At 38.7% G+C, this 15,489-nt stretch overlaps 1 protein-coding gene across 12 annotated transcripts in view; it reads left to right on the forward strand.

The window, feature by feature from the left end:
- The window catches only part of TRRAP (transformation/transcription domain associated protein), a 169,003-nt gene that overhangs the window by 42,691 nt on the left and 110,823 nt on the right, over positions 1-15,489 (forward strand). For 8 of the 12 annotated variants that reach the window (XM_030578970.1, XM_030578969.1, XM_030578975.1 and 5 more), the window contains exons 25-34: positions 300-517; positions 653-850; positions 1,520-1,780; positions 4,084-4,245; positions 6,410-6,506; positions 8,218-8,339; positions 10,233-10,403; positions 11,706-11,774; positions 14,609-14,662; positions 14,798-14,818. In XM_030578970.1, the coding sequence (XP_030434830.1) occupies positions 300-517; positions 653-850; positions 1,520-1,780; positions 4,084-4,245; positions 6,410-6,506; positions 8,218-8,339; positions 10,233-10,403; positions 11,706-11,774; positions 14,609-14,662; positions 14,798-14,818 (1,373 nt within the window). The remainder of the gene's footprint in view (positions 1-299; positions 518-652; positions 851-1,519; positions 1,781-4,083; positions 4,246-6,409; positions 6,507-8,217; positions 8,340-10,232; positions 10,404-11,705; positions 11,775-14,608; positions 14,663-14,797; positions 14,819-15,489) is intronic. The other 4 variants (XM_030578977.1, XM_030578978.1, XM_030578979.1 and 1 more) reach the window with 2 other exon arrangements.

Genomic DNA, 15,489 nt, shown 5'->3' on the forward strand with positions numbered 1-15,489 from the left:
GAAAAAGGTGCTGTAAGCATATTTCAAGATACTTAAATGTAATTTTACTTTAATAGTCTTAGTTTTAATTTCGTAGTGAAGTACATAGTCACCGAATTAAAAGCAAGAAAACATTTCAAATAAATTTTTTTCATTTAAAAACGAAAAAAATTATGACCATTCATTTACATGCAAATAGTCATAATTTTCACTAGTTTTGCAATGGGTTAATCAGAGAAGATCGGAAGATCTAATTTAAAGATTGTTAATGCTGAAGTATCCATTCTGTTCTTTTTCCCCCCCTCCAATATAAATTGTAGGCCCTTTTTTGCTGCAGTGCTATCAGGTTGGAAGCCAGCCCAGCACAGCCATGTTTCACAGTGAAGAAAATGGATCAAAAGGAATGGATCCTTTGGTACTTATTGATGCCATAGCCATCTGTATGGCATATGAGGAGAAGGAGCTCTGCAAGATAGGGGAAGTGGCTCTAGCTGTGATATTCGATGTTGCAAGCATTATTCTGGGTTCGAAGGAAAGGGTAACGTAATCTTTAATTGCTTAATTTTAGCCTGTTTCATAGTGCTCTTGAACGCTTTAAAACTGGGGATGGGATGTGCTGATTGAACTAAATAATCATTGACAGTTTTTTTTATTTTTTTTATTTTATTTTTAGGCTTGTCAGCTTCCTTTGTTTTCATACATTGTGGAGCGTTTATGTGCATGCTGTTATGAACAAGCTTGGTATGCTAAACTAGGAGGTGTGGTGTCAATTAAATTCCTCATGGAACGACTGCCTTTAATTTGGGTCCTCCAGAACCAGCAGACTTTCCTCAAAGCACTGCTGTTTGTCATGATGGACCTAACTGGAGAGGTATTTAATGTATGGATGATTTCACTGAGTGTTTGGGAAATTGTGGAACTTCAGATGTTAAATTTATACAATCTAAACTCTTGCTAATCTGAGTTTTATTACTTAACAGTTTAGTATACCTGTAACAGTTGTTGAATGTGTTCGTCTTTGTATTTGAACCTAGTGAAGATCTCAAGCACATTGGGTCAAATTTAGCTCTGGTTTTATTGGTTACAACTCCACTGAAGCTGTTGGAATTGCTTTCCTCTGAGTTAAATTTGATTTATAGACTTTTAATCAACAAAATAAATTAAATATGCTGTGATTTGAGTGGACAAACGTTATTTTTCTTCATTTCAAACTCTACTTCTGGTAAAATGTGTATCTCGCTACCGATCAGCTTTAATGTAGTTCTTGTTTAGTAGTAGATGCTTAGAGAATAGAGTTCTTGACCTTTTCTGAAACCTGAATTGTTCACTGGCCAAGCTATCAGGGTGTTCTCGCTTTAGGATTTCATTTATGAAATTTCATAGCATTCTGCTTTGCTATCTTTGGATGAAAGATGGAAAAGGTTAAAAAGGTGTGTTAACTTTACATTTCTGGCAGAACAGCCATTCATAACTGAGCATAGTGTTTGTAAAGGTCGCTAATCTGCATAACAGCAGCACTAACAAATCCATGATTTCTTAGGTTTCCAATGGAGCCGTTGCTATGGCAAAGACCACACTAGAACAGCTTTTGATTAGATGTGCCACTCCTTTAAAAGATGAAGAAAAAACAGAAGAAATCCTGGCAGCACAGGAAAAGTCTTTCCATCATGTGACACACGACCTGGTTCGAGAAGTAACCTCTCCAAACTCCACTGTAAGAAAGCAAGCCATGCATTCATTGCAAGTGCTTGCACAGGTCACTGGGAAAAGTGTTACTGTGATTATGGAGCCACATAAAGAGGTGAGGTTATCACAAAGGGGATTCATTGAGATACCAAAGTATGTTAAAATAGCTTAAGGTTTTTGTTTTGCAAAATGCTTTTTGAAAGGGTTTTCACATTATTGAAACAAGCTCTAAAGTACTATTAATTCTGGATATTTTTCATATGGCTTTGACCGTAGCAGTCCAGGATAATAGCTTTCTCTATACTGATGTTCCAGTGGTGCAATGAGTCACTGAAGCTAACTTTCTCTGAAGCCTACTTTTCAGGCTTTTTTTTTTTTTCCCCAGCTTATCCTCTGACATATCATATGCACGGAGGTGAGTTTGTAAGGGGTTGTCACTCCCCGTAGAAAGGTGATAGCTGGTTTGCACAGTCTTCTGTGATCTAGTTTACAGCTCTAAAATGTCATTGTTAAACTGTAAGAGCAGCAAAGAGTCCTGTGGCACCTTATAGACTAACAAGTGTATTGGAGCATGAGCTTTCGTGGGTGAATACCCACTTGATCGGATCCGACGAAGTGGGTATTCACCCACGAAAGCTCATGCTCCAATATGTCTGTTAGTCCATAAGGTGCCACAGTACTCTTTGCTGCTTTTACAGATCCAGACTAACACGGCTACCCCTCTGATGATTGTTAAACTGAATATTTTAGTACATTTTAAAAGCCTTTAATGTGGTAAAGAGGCAACCAAGCTGTGGAGGCTCACCGCTTGCACCTACTTGGGGTGTGGCAGCTCTTTCTACTGAAGTTTACTGCTGCTGGCTGTCCCACCTCTGTTGCAGCCTGCCTCTTTTTCCGTGACTTGGTTTGTCGACCAGGCTCACTTCAAAGTCTCTCCCCTTTCAGGGTAGTCCATAAACAAAAAGCAAGAGGAATTAACACAAATAAACCGAGCTGGTAAGCTGGTAAGGGGGAATGACTCCCTCTTAGGGTGTACTGGGATTAGGCAGTCCTGTCCCTCAGTGAGGGTTCTTCAGGCAGTGGTTGTTGTGGAAGGTCTCACTGTCAATTGCCCTTTCCTCAGGAGCTGAGGGTTGATGGTCTGTTTTCTTCCCTTTTCTGCTGGTCTGCCCACAAGTGAGCTGTTTTGTTTCTCTTTTAACTTCTCCTCCAGCCTGTGCATGTCTTGCAGGTGTGGCGGGGTTGAACTAGCTGAGCCCAGAGCAGCTCCTTAACCCCTTGTTGTCCAGTATGCTTTGTATAGCCCATCACACAAGCCAACCTAGCTTTGTTAGGTTTTGTTGGTCTAAGCACATTTAAGAGTTGGACTGTTGTTTGGATTTGTGTGTGTATCTAGCTAGCTGTCTTTCTTTCTTTCCGACTGTTAGGGCAGAATCAGTTAAATATATTTTACTCCGGTTAATTGTAGAGTAGGCCTTGTCCCGTCCTTTGGGTACAAGCTGAAAACTGGATCTCGTGTTACCCTCCACACATGGTCCATACAGACTTTGCTGTGCCTCTCCCTACCCACCCCATCAATGTTAAATTCCCCAAAGTTTGCATGCAGGCACAAATCACCTTTTTTGTCCACTTAGAAGATGATGACATGGGATGCCTCAAAAACCTTGTCAGGTGGGCTTTTGATAGGTCAAAAGGATCTGCACAGGATCTCCTTTTACAACAAGAGACCTTCGTATTGTAATTCAGACGTGTAACAGGGATGACATCTAATAATGGCAATTAGTCAGAATCTCATAGGTAGATAAGGGGTGAATAAGTGAGAATAAGAGACTGATGTAATAACCTGCCAGTAAATGAGTATTTCCATACTTTCTGACATTTTCGGATCTGACAGTATTCCAAGTGTGTGACCTAAAACATGTTTTATCCTTAAATCTCTGAACTTTGTGACTTCTAGACATCTTTTTTTATATCTAAAGGGCTCTAATAATCTTTTTAAAAGAATATAGATCCATTTACAGCCTTGACTATCTTGACAAAGTTTTTTTTGCCTAGAGGTATGTTTTTAATGTTTACAGTTTTGTGCAGATCTGTGTCTTTTTTCATATGAAACATGTAACCGTTACTGTTACTCAATTGGTCAGAAATAGTCGTGATGACAAAAAGCTAATCGTTCCATAAAAAATAAGAAAATCGTAGTTAAAAATAGGAATATGTAATGGCCTGTTAAGCAAATTATTGTGAATGACATTGGCTCAAGGAAATCTTTTTCAGCTCAGTGATTTCTAAACAGGTATTATGAGAGAACCATAATGAGAAGGACAGAAACATGAGCAAAGCTGATATCCTCTTAATAGACTATTTATATAATCATGTATGCCCTGTAATCAAGATGCTATTCTAAATGATATTTTGTAGGTTCTCCAAGACATGGTTCCTCCAAAAAAGCACTTACTTAGGCATCAGCCTGCAAATGCCCAGATTGGGCTTATGGAGGGGAACACATTTTGCACAACTCTGCAGCCCCGACTATTTACTATGGATCTAAATGTTGTGGAACACAAGGTTTTCTACACCGAGGTACTTCCCTTTTTGTACATTCTGACATTTCAGACTGAAGCTATTTATATTATATGTCAAAGCAATGATCTAAGCGCTGACAATATTATTAGGGACAGTGGAAACGAACATGCAGCATTTCAGTGCATGCTGTATGCTGAGGCTCACCCTGCGCATTTGTGGGTATCGATATTTTCTGCTGAATTTAAGCTTTCATTTAAAAAAACAAAACAAAACTTTTTTTGGTTCTCAATGAGAATATAACCTTTAAAATGTGAACTGATGAAGTGCTGTCAGCCTGCATCTGCAAATTAAAACAATAGCTTTCAGAAGTATGGGGTGTTCTTAATGTCAGGGAGGTCGGTGTTAAACTGATATTGAAAGTTCACAGTTTAAACAGTCCTAGGCCTTGTTTATACACACTGTTAACAAAATTGGTGCAATCCCTTAGCACAGGGATCAGCAGCCTTTCAGAAGTGGTGTGCTGAGTCTTCATTTATTCACTCTAATTTAAGGTTTCACGTGCCAGTAATATATTTTAATGTTTTTAGAAGGTCTCTTTCTGTAAGTCTGTAACTACTTTATATACAATAATAGTTTAAATAAGGTTTTTAAAATGTTTAAGAAGCTTCATTTAAAATTAAGTTAAAATGCAGAGCACCCCAGACCAGTGGCCAGGACCCAGGCAGTGTGAGTGCCACTGAAAATCAGCTCGCATGCCGCCTTCGGCATGCGTGCCATAGGTTACCTACCCCTGCCCTAGCATATATGCAGTTATATTAATTTTAAAGTGTTTATTGGTTTAATTTATATTGGTGACTGCTTTAACTGAATTGGTTATAAATTTGTTTGTCGATCAGCCTTCGGTACTGATTTCTACTTTAGAAACATCCAGCTAATTTTCTTAGAGTGTAGTTGGATGTTTTTTAAAAGGACGTTCCACTGAAATAAAGCTGTAAGTTTAAAAATAAAGATAACTGAATGTTCTATCGGAACTGTGAGACAGTCCCCAGTTTTCTGGACTTTCTCAATGTCTCAGGACTGACTTTAGTTTCAATATAATTGTCTAGCTGCCTGGTGGTCCATTCCTTATGCTGCAATGCCCCAACACACTTCTTGCTTGTGAAGGGTCCATTACTCCAAACTTGCACAATAGAGAGGCATGCTGGTGGTGCATCTAGACAGATTACATTAGGGAGGAGGGTGCAGGGTGTCTCTACAGTGGAAGAGAAGAGGCTAAAAAGCCAAGTATACTAAGTGGCACCCTTTTCCTCCTCTAGGTATTAAGTACTATCCTATCACCTCCTTACACCCTCCTGCACTCAAGGACAAAATCCCTCAGCCACCAAAAATATTTTCTGCTTCCTGTGTTTAACCTCCTTCCTCGGTCTTCAACAACTCACTTGCATCCCCATAGTGGATTTTTTTTTTTTTTTTTATGGCTCGAAGGACTTTTTGGAGACTATTAGCCAACCTTGCTTTCTAGAGGATGCTTCAGATCATTGTGATGTTCTACCTCCATAACCAGGGCCTGTGGACAAACTGAGGAGTATCTCTACAGTATCTCCTGGGCTTGAGCACGAGACCCAGTCTAGAGAATGGAACATGATCTATTGATAAAGGTAGTCTCCTGGGAAAGAGCTAGGTAATGACCTAGTTCTTATTCCTAGTTGAAAAAAAGACTCCGAGCAGATCATATAAACCAGGTGATGGAGTCCTAATAATAATACTTAGCTCTTATATTGTACTTTTCATCAGTAGATCGCAAAGCATTTATAAAGGTGGTTAGTATCATTTTATTGCCATTTTACAGATAGGAAAACTGAGGCACAGAGAGGCGAAGCAACTTGCTCCCGGTCACTTCAACAGGCTGGGGGCAGAGCCAGGAATAAAGCCCCGATCTTCTAAATCCCAGTCCAGTAAACTTGTAAATTAAAGCACTGAACCTAACTAGGGTTCTTCGAAATTGTGCAGGCTGACACTTTCAAGTATGGAATTGTGTACATCTTGTATTTTCAGCCTCTTGAATGAAACTAATTGTTTATTTGAAATAACTTAGGGCAGCTAATTGCAAGAGCAGAGCTGTGTAGAGAGAATTATTGCCATGCTGAAAACGTGACTGGAAAGATTATTTCGCAATAATCACTGAGCTAACCGTTTTTGTTTTTTTTTAAAAAACTTTCAGCTGTTGAATTTGTGTGAGGCTGAAGATGCTGCCTTAATGAAATTACCCTGTTACAAAAGTCTTCCATCACTAGTACCTCTTCGAATTGCAGCCTTGAGTAAGTTAAAGTATGCAAATATAGCTTGTGGTAGACAGACACTCTCCTTATAATAGCAGCGGATGCTTTTGTAGATAATCTCAGCAGACTGAAGTCCTTGGAAGTTGTTCTTTCCAGATCATAATTCGGGAGATATTGAAGGGGACAGCCCATGGGAGCTTGCACTTCCATTGCCAATGCTGTACCTGCTCTCTGGATGAACAGGGTTTAGTTTTCAAAGCTGTGAATCAGATAATTGTCACAAGTAGGGTTGCCAATTGTTTAATCACACAAACGCAAAGATCCTTCCATGCCCCCACTCTCCCCACTTCCCCCATCTCCATTGCCTGCTCTCCCCAACCCTCACTCAGTTTCACCAAATTGAGGAAGAGATTTGAGGTGCGGAAGGGGATGTGGGCTCTGGGGGTGTGGGTGCAAGCTCTTGGAGTTGGGATGCAGGAGGGGATTTAGAGCTCGGGATTGAGGGGCACGGGGGGGTTGAGGGATGCAGACTCTGGGAGGGAGTTTGGGTGCTGGAGGGGGCTCAGGGCTGGCGCAGGTGGGGGCATGGGACGGGGATTTGGGGTGCTGGCTCTAGCTGGGCAGTGCTTATCTCAGGTGGTTTCTGGTTGGCAGGGCTAAGGCAGGCTCCCTACCTGCCCTGGCTCCGTGCTGCTTTTGAAAGTGGCTGGTGTGTCCCCCGGGGGGGATAGGGGAGGGCAAGCAAGGGCAGGGGGTTCCATGTGCTGCCCCTGCCTGCAGGCACGGACCCTGCAGGTCCCATTGGCTGCAGTTCCTGGCCAATGAGAGCTTCGAAGTTGATGCTCAGGGCGCAGGTAACGTGCGGAAACCCTCCCTCGCCCCAGGGGCTGCAGGGACGTCCTGGCCACTTTTGACAGTGGCATGGAGCCAAGGCAGGTAGGGAGCCTGCCGTAGTTCAATTGCACCGCTGGATTTTTAGCAGCTTAAAGTCTCCTGTTTTGGCTTCAGTAGCCTCCTCGAGATGGAGCCCGATTCCAGGAGACTCCCGGCTAAACCAGGAGGGTTGGTAACCCTAGTCACAAGCAATAAATGCACATAAATTCCAATGAGAGAGAAAACATGAAAATGTGAAGCAAGCCAGGAGCTTCTATAGGCAGTAATGATCTTGAAACTTCTTTAATTCAAGTGTGGCTTTATTGCCAGAATTGAGAGAGAGAGAAAATATAGAAATGATCTGAAAATTAGGAACTTCATAAATATTTACTCTGGGAAAAGTAACTACCGGTAATTATGTAATATCCAACAATGTTAATACATTCTCACTGGATTAGAAAGAAATTATTAACAAGAAAGGAAAATACTGCTTTCTGTTAACATACTTATAACCTTATTGAAGTCAGTGTGATTGCATGTGTTGGAGAGCAAAAGTTGGCTGACCATTTATTCCAGTGACAATATTCCTCAGTTCAGTTATTTACAGTAATGATTTTTAGTTCCTAAGGATTAGAACTCTAAATACTTTTGGAAAGACTTCCTTGAATAGCATTCAGAAAATTTAAAATACTATTAATAGTAACACCAGTCTTTTGTTCTTGTGATATCTGTTGCATGTGGCAAAAATGTTAAAGCTGTAGCTGTCAGTAATTTCAAAAGAAATGAAACAAACACACAGAGAATTTACCAAAAAAATGGCCTTTCCCTTCTGTATTTCAAGTTAACAAGGAACACAAAAATATTTTTATTTTTGCAGATGCTTTAGCTGCCTGTAATTACTTACCTCAGTCTAGAGAGAAAATCATTGCTGCACTTTTCAAGGCACTTAATTCAACAAATAATGAACTGCAGGAGGCGGGAGAGGCATGTATGAGAAAGGTTAGTGATATTAAAACAATGCTGCTTTGTGTTGGTCTTTCTTTATGCTTTTCCCAAGAAGCAGTGTAACAAAGAAGCAGTATTTCTACTGGGATTAGTAGCTGCTCTGTTTGTGTTAGGGTGGCACCAGTATAATTAAGTTGCTGTTCATTGTTTCTATGAAATGTTTTTTGAGGGAGGATTTGATCTTGCCCATAAAAATGTCCTCTGGTGGAAACCAGGCATACAGGCTCTTATCGAGGAAGCATATTTTTCTTTTGGACTAAATATATTCAGCTTTGTTGTTTCAAAGTTTTATGGATGTGTCAAATTGCTCCCAATCAAAAAATTAGCATTATGCTTATCTTATGCTGATTTATCTCTAACATAGCTTTAATGAATAAAGAGATACTTACTGTAATTATTAATATTAAGTAAGTGTTGACTATTCATGGTCAGTACACCTCTCCCTCAATATAACGCTGTCTTTGGAAGCCAACAATTCTTACCGCATTATAGGTGAAACCGCGTTATGTCGAAATTGATTTGATCCCTGGAGCGCTGCTTTACCACATTATGTCTGAATTCGTGTTATATTGGGGGGCGTTATATCGGGGTAGAGGTGTATCTACTTTATAATGAGGAGCAGGCATTCATAGGCTATTACACAGGATAAGTTTCACACTAGTAATGTCAATGATCCACAGATTTGTAGGTCATATGTGTACTCTGATCAGATTCCTTCCTGTGACAGCCTTTCTGTGGTGATGCCAGAGCTGGTTATAGCTCCCTGATTGTGAGGGCTGGCCCTGGCAAGAGTGAGAGCAGCTAAGAGGCTTAAATACCTTTTACCATTGGTAGAGGATCATCTCCTGACCTCTTCTAAAGCCCCTTCTCTCTTCTCCTGTGGTGGGAGTGTGGGAGCAGTTGATGCAGGAGCAGCCTTCACCAGCTTCATGCTAGCAAGGGGTTCAGTTACGCCAGAGGAAATTCCTACTATCCATCTGTGGCCAGATTCCAACCCCTTTGCACTACTGGGGCAGTGCAAAATGACTTTGGGATTTCAGCAGAGAATCTGTCCCTACAGCTTTAACTGAGTTTGTAACCAGTTACTGATATGGCTGGCCCTAAATATAGATTCTCCGCAGTCCTTTCTTCAGTGGACTACGGCAGCTTGTGGTATTTTGCCCTTGCCTGTGGCATAATATAGCACATAGCTGTCCTCTTGTAAACTGTTGTGCATACTGTTTTTTTTTTGTTTTTTTTGTTTTAATAATATAGACAAAACCTCCAAACTGTGCTTGTGGATCTGATTTGGGTGATTTTATCCATTCTCGAGTTCCCTTTGGCAACTTGGATAGGTGGAGACACACACTGATGTTTTGGTTTGTTGTGAAAAAAGCTACTGTGTGAACAAAATTTAGCTGTGTTTATTATGACCGGAGTCCCAAACATGTGGTTTTGCTTGTAACACAAGCCTGAGTGTCTTTTACCTCTCACTTAAGATCTTTTTCTGTTGCATTTTTAAAATTGCTGGTTAAATGAGAAGGAAATTTTAAATAATTATATACTACTTCGTCAGTCAGAATACTTCGTCAGTCAGAATTTTATAACTCCACAGTTAACAATAGTAGTATAGGAATAAAATCCTGTTAACCGAATCTCTTGTTTGCAGCACATTCCATAAACTGAGCAATGTATCGCGATTAAACATGTTCTTCATAAGCCTCCATCCTGCCACCAAAAGCATTTTTTAAAACCAAACATTTATTGAACCATTTTTTATTGTATAGCCATTTTATGTGAACTTTAAAAATATGAAACCAGTTCTGCAGAGTTATTTTTTGTGTCTGTACTGAAGTAACTGAATTTTCTTTTATTTCTGTTGTGATTCCATGCTTTACTTCCTTGCAGTTCTTGGAAGGAGCTACAATAGAAGTAGATCAAATTCACACACACATGAGACCATTGCTCATGATGTTGGGAGATTATCGAAGTTTGACACTGAATGTTGTGAACCGTCTGACTTCTGTCACTAGACTTTTTCCAAACTCCTTTAATGACAAATTCTGTGATCAGATGATGGTAAGCCCAATCCTTTTTTAAATCTTCCTAGAAGAACTCTCCTTTTAACTGACATAGATAAAATTGAAGATTAAAAGAGTTTAATAGTGATTTAATTAATAGATTGTACAAAAGGTTTCCATGCTTTACAATTCATGTATATTAATTTGTGATTTGAAATGTTTGCATGATTAGAATTGGATGAAAACCATTATTTCTAAAGAGGCTTAGTTAAGTGAAAAGGAAAACAACGAACAACTCTTTTTCTTCTAATGAAGTCAAAGTTAATTATACTGAAATATCCTTGGACAGATTTCTCTCTGAACGTGGGGTTGCCAGGATACTATGGTAAACATTGTCTTGAAAACTTGCTTTTTCCTTTTCAGTAGGATAACATTTCGTGGGCAGGCTGGCATCTCTTTGAATGCTAAAATGATGGTGGTCTTGCCTTTATCTTTTGTATTTGGATTCCTAAAAAATTTGCCTGTATCCTTTTGCCAGGGGCTCTAATACTCAGGAGATGAGTGCTCATACTTGGTCATAGATTTATATGATTTGTACATTAAAACATGTACAAATCAGTTACCAAATATGAACACCCATTCGCATTTACCTATCAGACTTAATAAATATCTTCCTGTTCAACCCACATGTGCACTTTCATATCCATCCCTTTTTTGATAATTGGGGAACACGTACCGTGCAGCAGGCCTTATAGGGCAATGGATTTGGGCTCTGTTGGATGAAGTGGTGAACGTAGTTCCAGAGTTGAGGGCTTTTAACACCCTCAGGTGATCTCAGCTGTTGTGATACCACATGAGGAATGAATTGGCAGCCATTAGATTTTGCTATGCCTGTGTAATCCACTCCCTGTGGAAAGAACCTCTAAGAAAGGAGACCTGCTGCATTTTTCACCAGCTGAAGTTCCCTAATGGACTTCAGATGTAGCCCCATATAGGATGTATTAGTACTCCAATCAAGAAGTGACAAAGGTATGGATAATTGTAGTAAGATCAAAAGAAAAGCTTGCAACCTTCCAATCAAGCACAGATTTAAAAGCTCTCTTGGCCTCTTTAGGTACCTGGTCAGTTTAGAAACAGTTGAAGGTCTTACAAGATCTGTAGGTTACAAACCAGTGGGTCGCAAACAGCAAGCTAACCTCTCCAATCAAGGGAACCGAACTAACTACTGACAGCTGTTTAGTCTGCTTCCCTCAAAAATCAGGCTGTACGTCTGCTTTATCTAGTATAAAATCTTGCTGTGGCTTTCATGACTGGAACTGTAAAATTAGAGTAATCGTACTCATGTTGGATTTCCCCACAGCAACACCTGCGTAAATGGATGGAAGTGGTAGTAATTACACATAAAGGAGGACAGAGGAGTGATGGAAATGTAAGTTAAGAGTTCCTTTTATGGGGGAGGGAGAAGCCGAAGTAAGCAATGTAAACTTTTATCAAATACAGAAATCCTACAACCGTAAATGTTACCATAACTGGGTATCCACTGAGGTTTTTGTTACAAGGCTACATAAAACTACTTTTTTGAAATATTTGTGACAAATCTTAATATCGGAAGTTTTTGACTTGCATTTTAAATTGGTATTTACAGTGACTGAAGTTCTCCTGGCAAAGATAGTGCATGTATAAGTGTCTCAGCACTTTTGCTCTGAAGTTGAAATGGTGTGGAGGATCTTTGGTAGGATCTTGTGTAGTGGGGTGAATTTCATCTAGTGTGCGCAGTTTCCTAAGTCCTAATCCTGCAGTGAGGGCTGTATGGGAAGACACCCATTGTCTTCTGAGGTATCTGCCTGTATAGACCAGATTACATGATCAATGACGTAATTTCTCAATAGTCCATTTTTTTTAATAGTTCAGCTTGGTTTTATAGTTTAGTTTTTAGTTAATATACTGGATATTCATGGCCTGTTTTGTCAGCAAATGTACACTACATATAACATTCCCCCTTCCATCTTAAATATGATTTTCGAAAGCTACATTTTAAAATTTTGTTTAATAATTAAGGTCAGTTTGTTGGTTTGTTGTGGGAAGTGATAGTTTGTTGAAATGTGGGAATTAAGTTTCCTTGCAAACTGAAAACTGCATAGTTTAAAGGCAAAGTGTGTTCTATAATACTATACTTGTAGAAATAATTATCACATTCAGTGCTATAGTTCGTATTGTGTCTGCAGTTCTATTAGGAACTATACCAGTAATTTCTACTAGGAGTAAAGATTTATCACTGTCTCTAAACTTCCAAACTAGGAAGGAATCTGTTTTGTTTTGTTTCAGATTAGAACTAAATTGGGCTGGCTGTTTTTGTTTCAAGAAATGAAATGATTTTTTTAACTACTTTTTTCTCTGTCCCATCAAAAAGCTAACTACTTCAGAAGTGATGACCAATTTAGATTTGAAAAGTTAAATATTTTGTAATCAGATTGGGTTAATTTCTTGTTTGCATTAAGATTTAAAAGTAGGCTACTGTGCATGCATGTTAGCCAAAATATTAATATTTATTAATTCAGTGCACTGCTATGGCTTTCTATAGACTGCTATTGGGATCCATTTTTTCCCCACTCCTGATAATTATAGATACAGTTGAGTCTTTTGTAGTAGTCGTCTTCAGCCCACAGTGGGGCACCACTGTAACTGTTCTTTGTCTAGTTCTCTCTACATATTAGACATATTTCACTCAGCTGTGAATTCTTTTGCTTTTAATGTTTTCTGTCACAATCTTTTGTCTGTATGTATTTTTTGTGTGTTAAACATTCCCTCCCCCAAGAACAAAAAAACTGTGATGGAGAAAAAGCTATTTCAAACAACGTTGTGAATGTTTGACACATGTTCAACATTTTCAAATACTGTTTTTTTGACGACGCTTACATTTAAAAAAGATTTGATTAAACAAAGATAATTCAGTCTTAAATTTTACTCTTTTTTATTAGATGCTCATCTCAAGAGAGTCCTTAATACTACAAATATTAGTAAATTGAAGAAAAAGCACTTTGACACTGATCTTCACACAGTTTACACAGCAGATGTTTTTCATGCATCCATGTGTGAGATGGTTTTTGTAACTTCATCTCCTACGAGAGAGAAATGGGGGTGAGGTTAATTAGTCAAGAGGATTAATTGTAGTTAGCATTAGTACTGGTTTCTTCCTGGGGTTTGTGGACTCCAAAATTTCACCGGTTCACATTAAAAGCAAATTTCTATTAGTGTGAAGTGGTTCTTGAAGTGCCTTGTATTATACAAATTGATTGTGAATGCTAGCTTCAGGAGATCATAACTTCAGTGGAGATTTACAGGCTGAGAAAAAGCAGCATATCTGCTTGAGGGTGGTTTGAGGCACTATTCCTTTTAAAAAAAAATTAAAATGACTTTAAGCAATTTTTATCCTTCTCTCTCCATCTATACATTGGGGTGAGGTGAATAGGACTCCATGCTCTTTTTGAGTACTCTTGTTTTGATACCCATGTTGTCATGCAGTTCTCAGAATCTGAACACTCTAATTAGCAGTCAAGACATTAATCATTTTGCCTTCTAGTAAAATGCTTTGCTGCAAAATTCCACAAGGTCTGCATTTTTCAAGGAAAACAAATGGCACTTGTAAACTAAAAAGGCTAAAAAAAAAAAAAAATCTCAGTTAAAAACTAATGTATAATGATGCAAGTTCTGTCAGGGTAAACCCAGATATAAAGTAAGAGAGCCAGAATTATTCAGCTTTTTTGATCTTTAATCCTTGCCACTTAAAACAGCCCTTTTGTAGCTTAATGTAGCCCTGATTATGTGCGACTGGTAGTAAAAAAAAAAAAAAAAAAAAAAAAAAAAATTGCATTCCAAGTGGAAATGAATTTTTAATGGATCTGATGCTTAAAATCTTCATTAAAAAAGCTAGTCTTTCCTTACTCCATATGAAATAAAGTTACCTTTTTTTGATTAAGCAGGTTGCAACAAATTTTCCTCCCCTCAACAATGTTGCTTAAGTGAATATTTGAATTTTTGTTTTGGGGGAGGGCTGAAGTCCATTGAAAAGACTTGTGTAGTTTGATATTTGAAGCATTGAAGGTTTTTGTTGTCTGTGTGGGCAATACTTGTCTCTGAAGATATCTGAATATTGTTTCCACTGTCTTGTTCATCCCTAATATTTTATTGTGCACAAATATATGGGAAATTATATGTAAACAATGTAAAAATAGAAAAAAAAATGCTTTTCCTCCCCATCCTCAGGAGAGCATTTCAGAGTGCGGGAGATGTTCGTTGTCTCCATTCTGTCAGTTTGAGGTGAGAACATAACCCTATTAAAGTCAGTTTCTGACTGCAATCTGAAGAATAGCATATACTTTTTTTACATTTTTGTGTTTCTTTTCTTTCTTTCTTTTTTTTTTTTTTCATGCTGTAATTTTTGTTTTGGTTCAGCCTGCCGTGGAAGGGGTAGAGGTGAGAAATTCAGTGGAGGCCCCAGGAGGTTCTTTGTTGTTGTGTTTTGGTTTTTGCTGTGATATGTTAGCTGTATTGTTATGTAATGGGCAGAGTGCATTGTGCCTTTGAGTGCAGTGCTGTGACTTGTCCTATGTTTGTCTGTGGCGGAGTTGTTTTAGTAACATTGCTGTGAAGGATGTTCAGCATGTTTTGTACTAGGAAGTTTGGAGCAGAACTTTTAAGTGCTTTCCAAGGGATCTAATAATCTGAATGGATTTTATAAATTTAAGCCCCAGTCCGGCAGTGTGCTCTGTGTAGGCGGCCCAAGGACCTGCTTGTGCAGATCAGATTACAGGATTGGCGCCTTTAATGCTTTGTATTTAAATTCAGTTTAAAAAACACCAATAATATCCCACTACAAACATGGTACATAGTCTCTGTTAGAAATGGATTTATTTTTCCTCTTCTTGTGGTTCCTTGAATACTCTTCATTAAGTAATATTCCCACTCTGAATAGAAAATACAGTTCGTTGCCCTAGGAAAATGTAAAACACATTTAAACTACACAATTTTAAAAAGAAATCCTGACATTTGCTCAGACATTTAGAAGAATCAGTATTTGATAGAAGAGCAAAGCTGTTTTTAAAAATAGCCAGCCATATGCAACATGCACGAACAATGATGGGAGG

This window comes from Gopherus evgoodei, chromosome 10 (assembly GCF_007399415.2).
Source record: "Gopherus evgoodei ecotype Sinaloan lineage chromosome 10, rGopEvg1_v1.p, whole genome shotgun sequence".
NCBI classification, from domain to species: domain Eukaryota; kingdom Metazoa; phylum Chordata; order Testudines; family Testudinidae; genus Gopherus; species Gopherus evgoodei.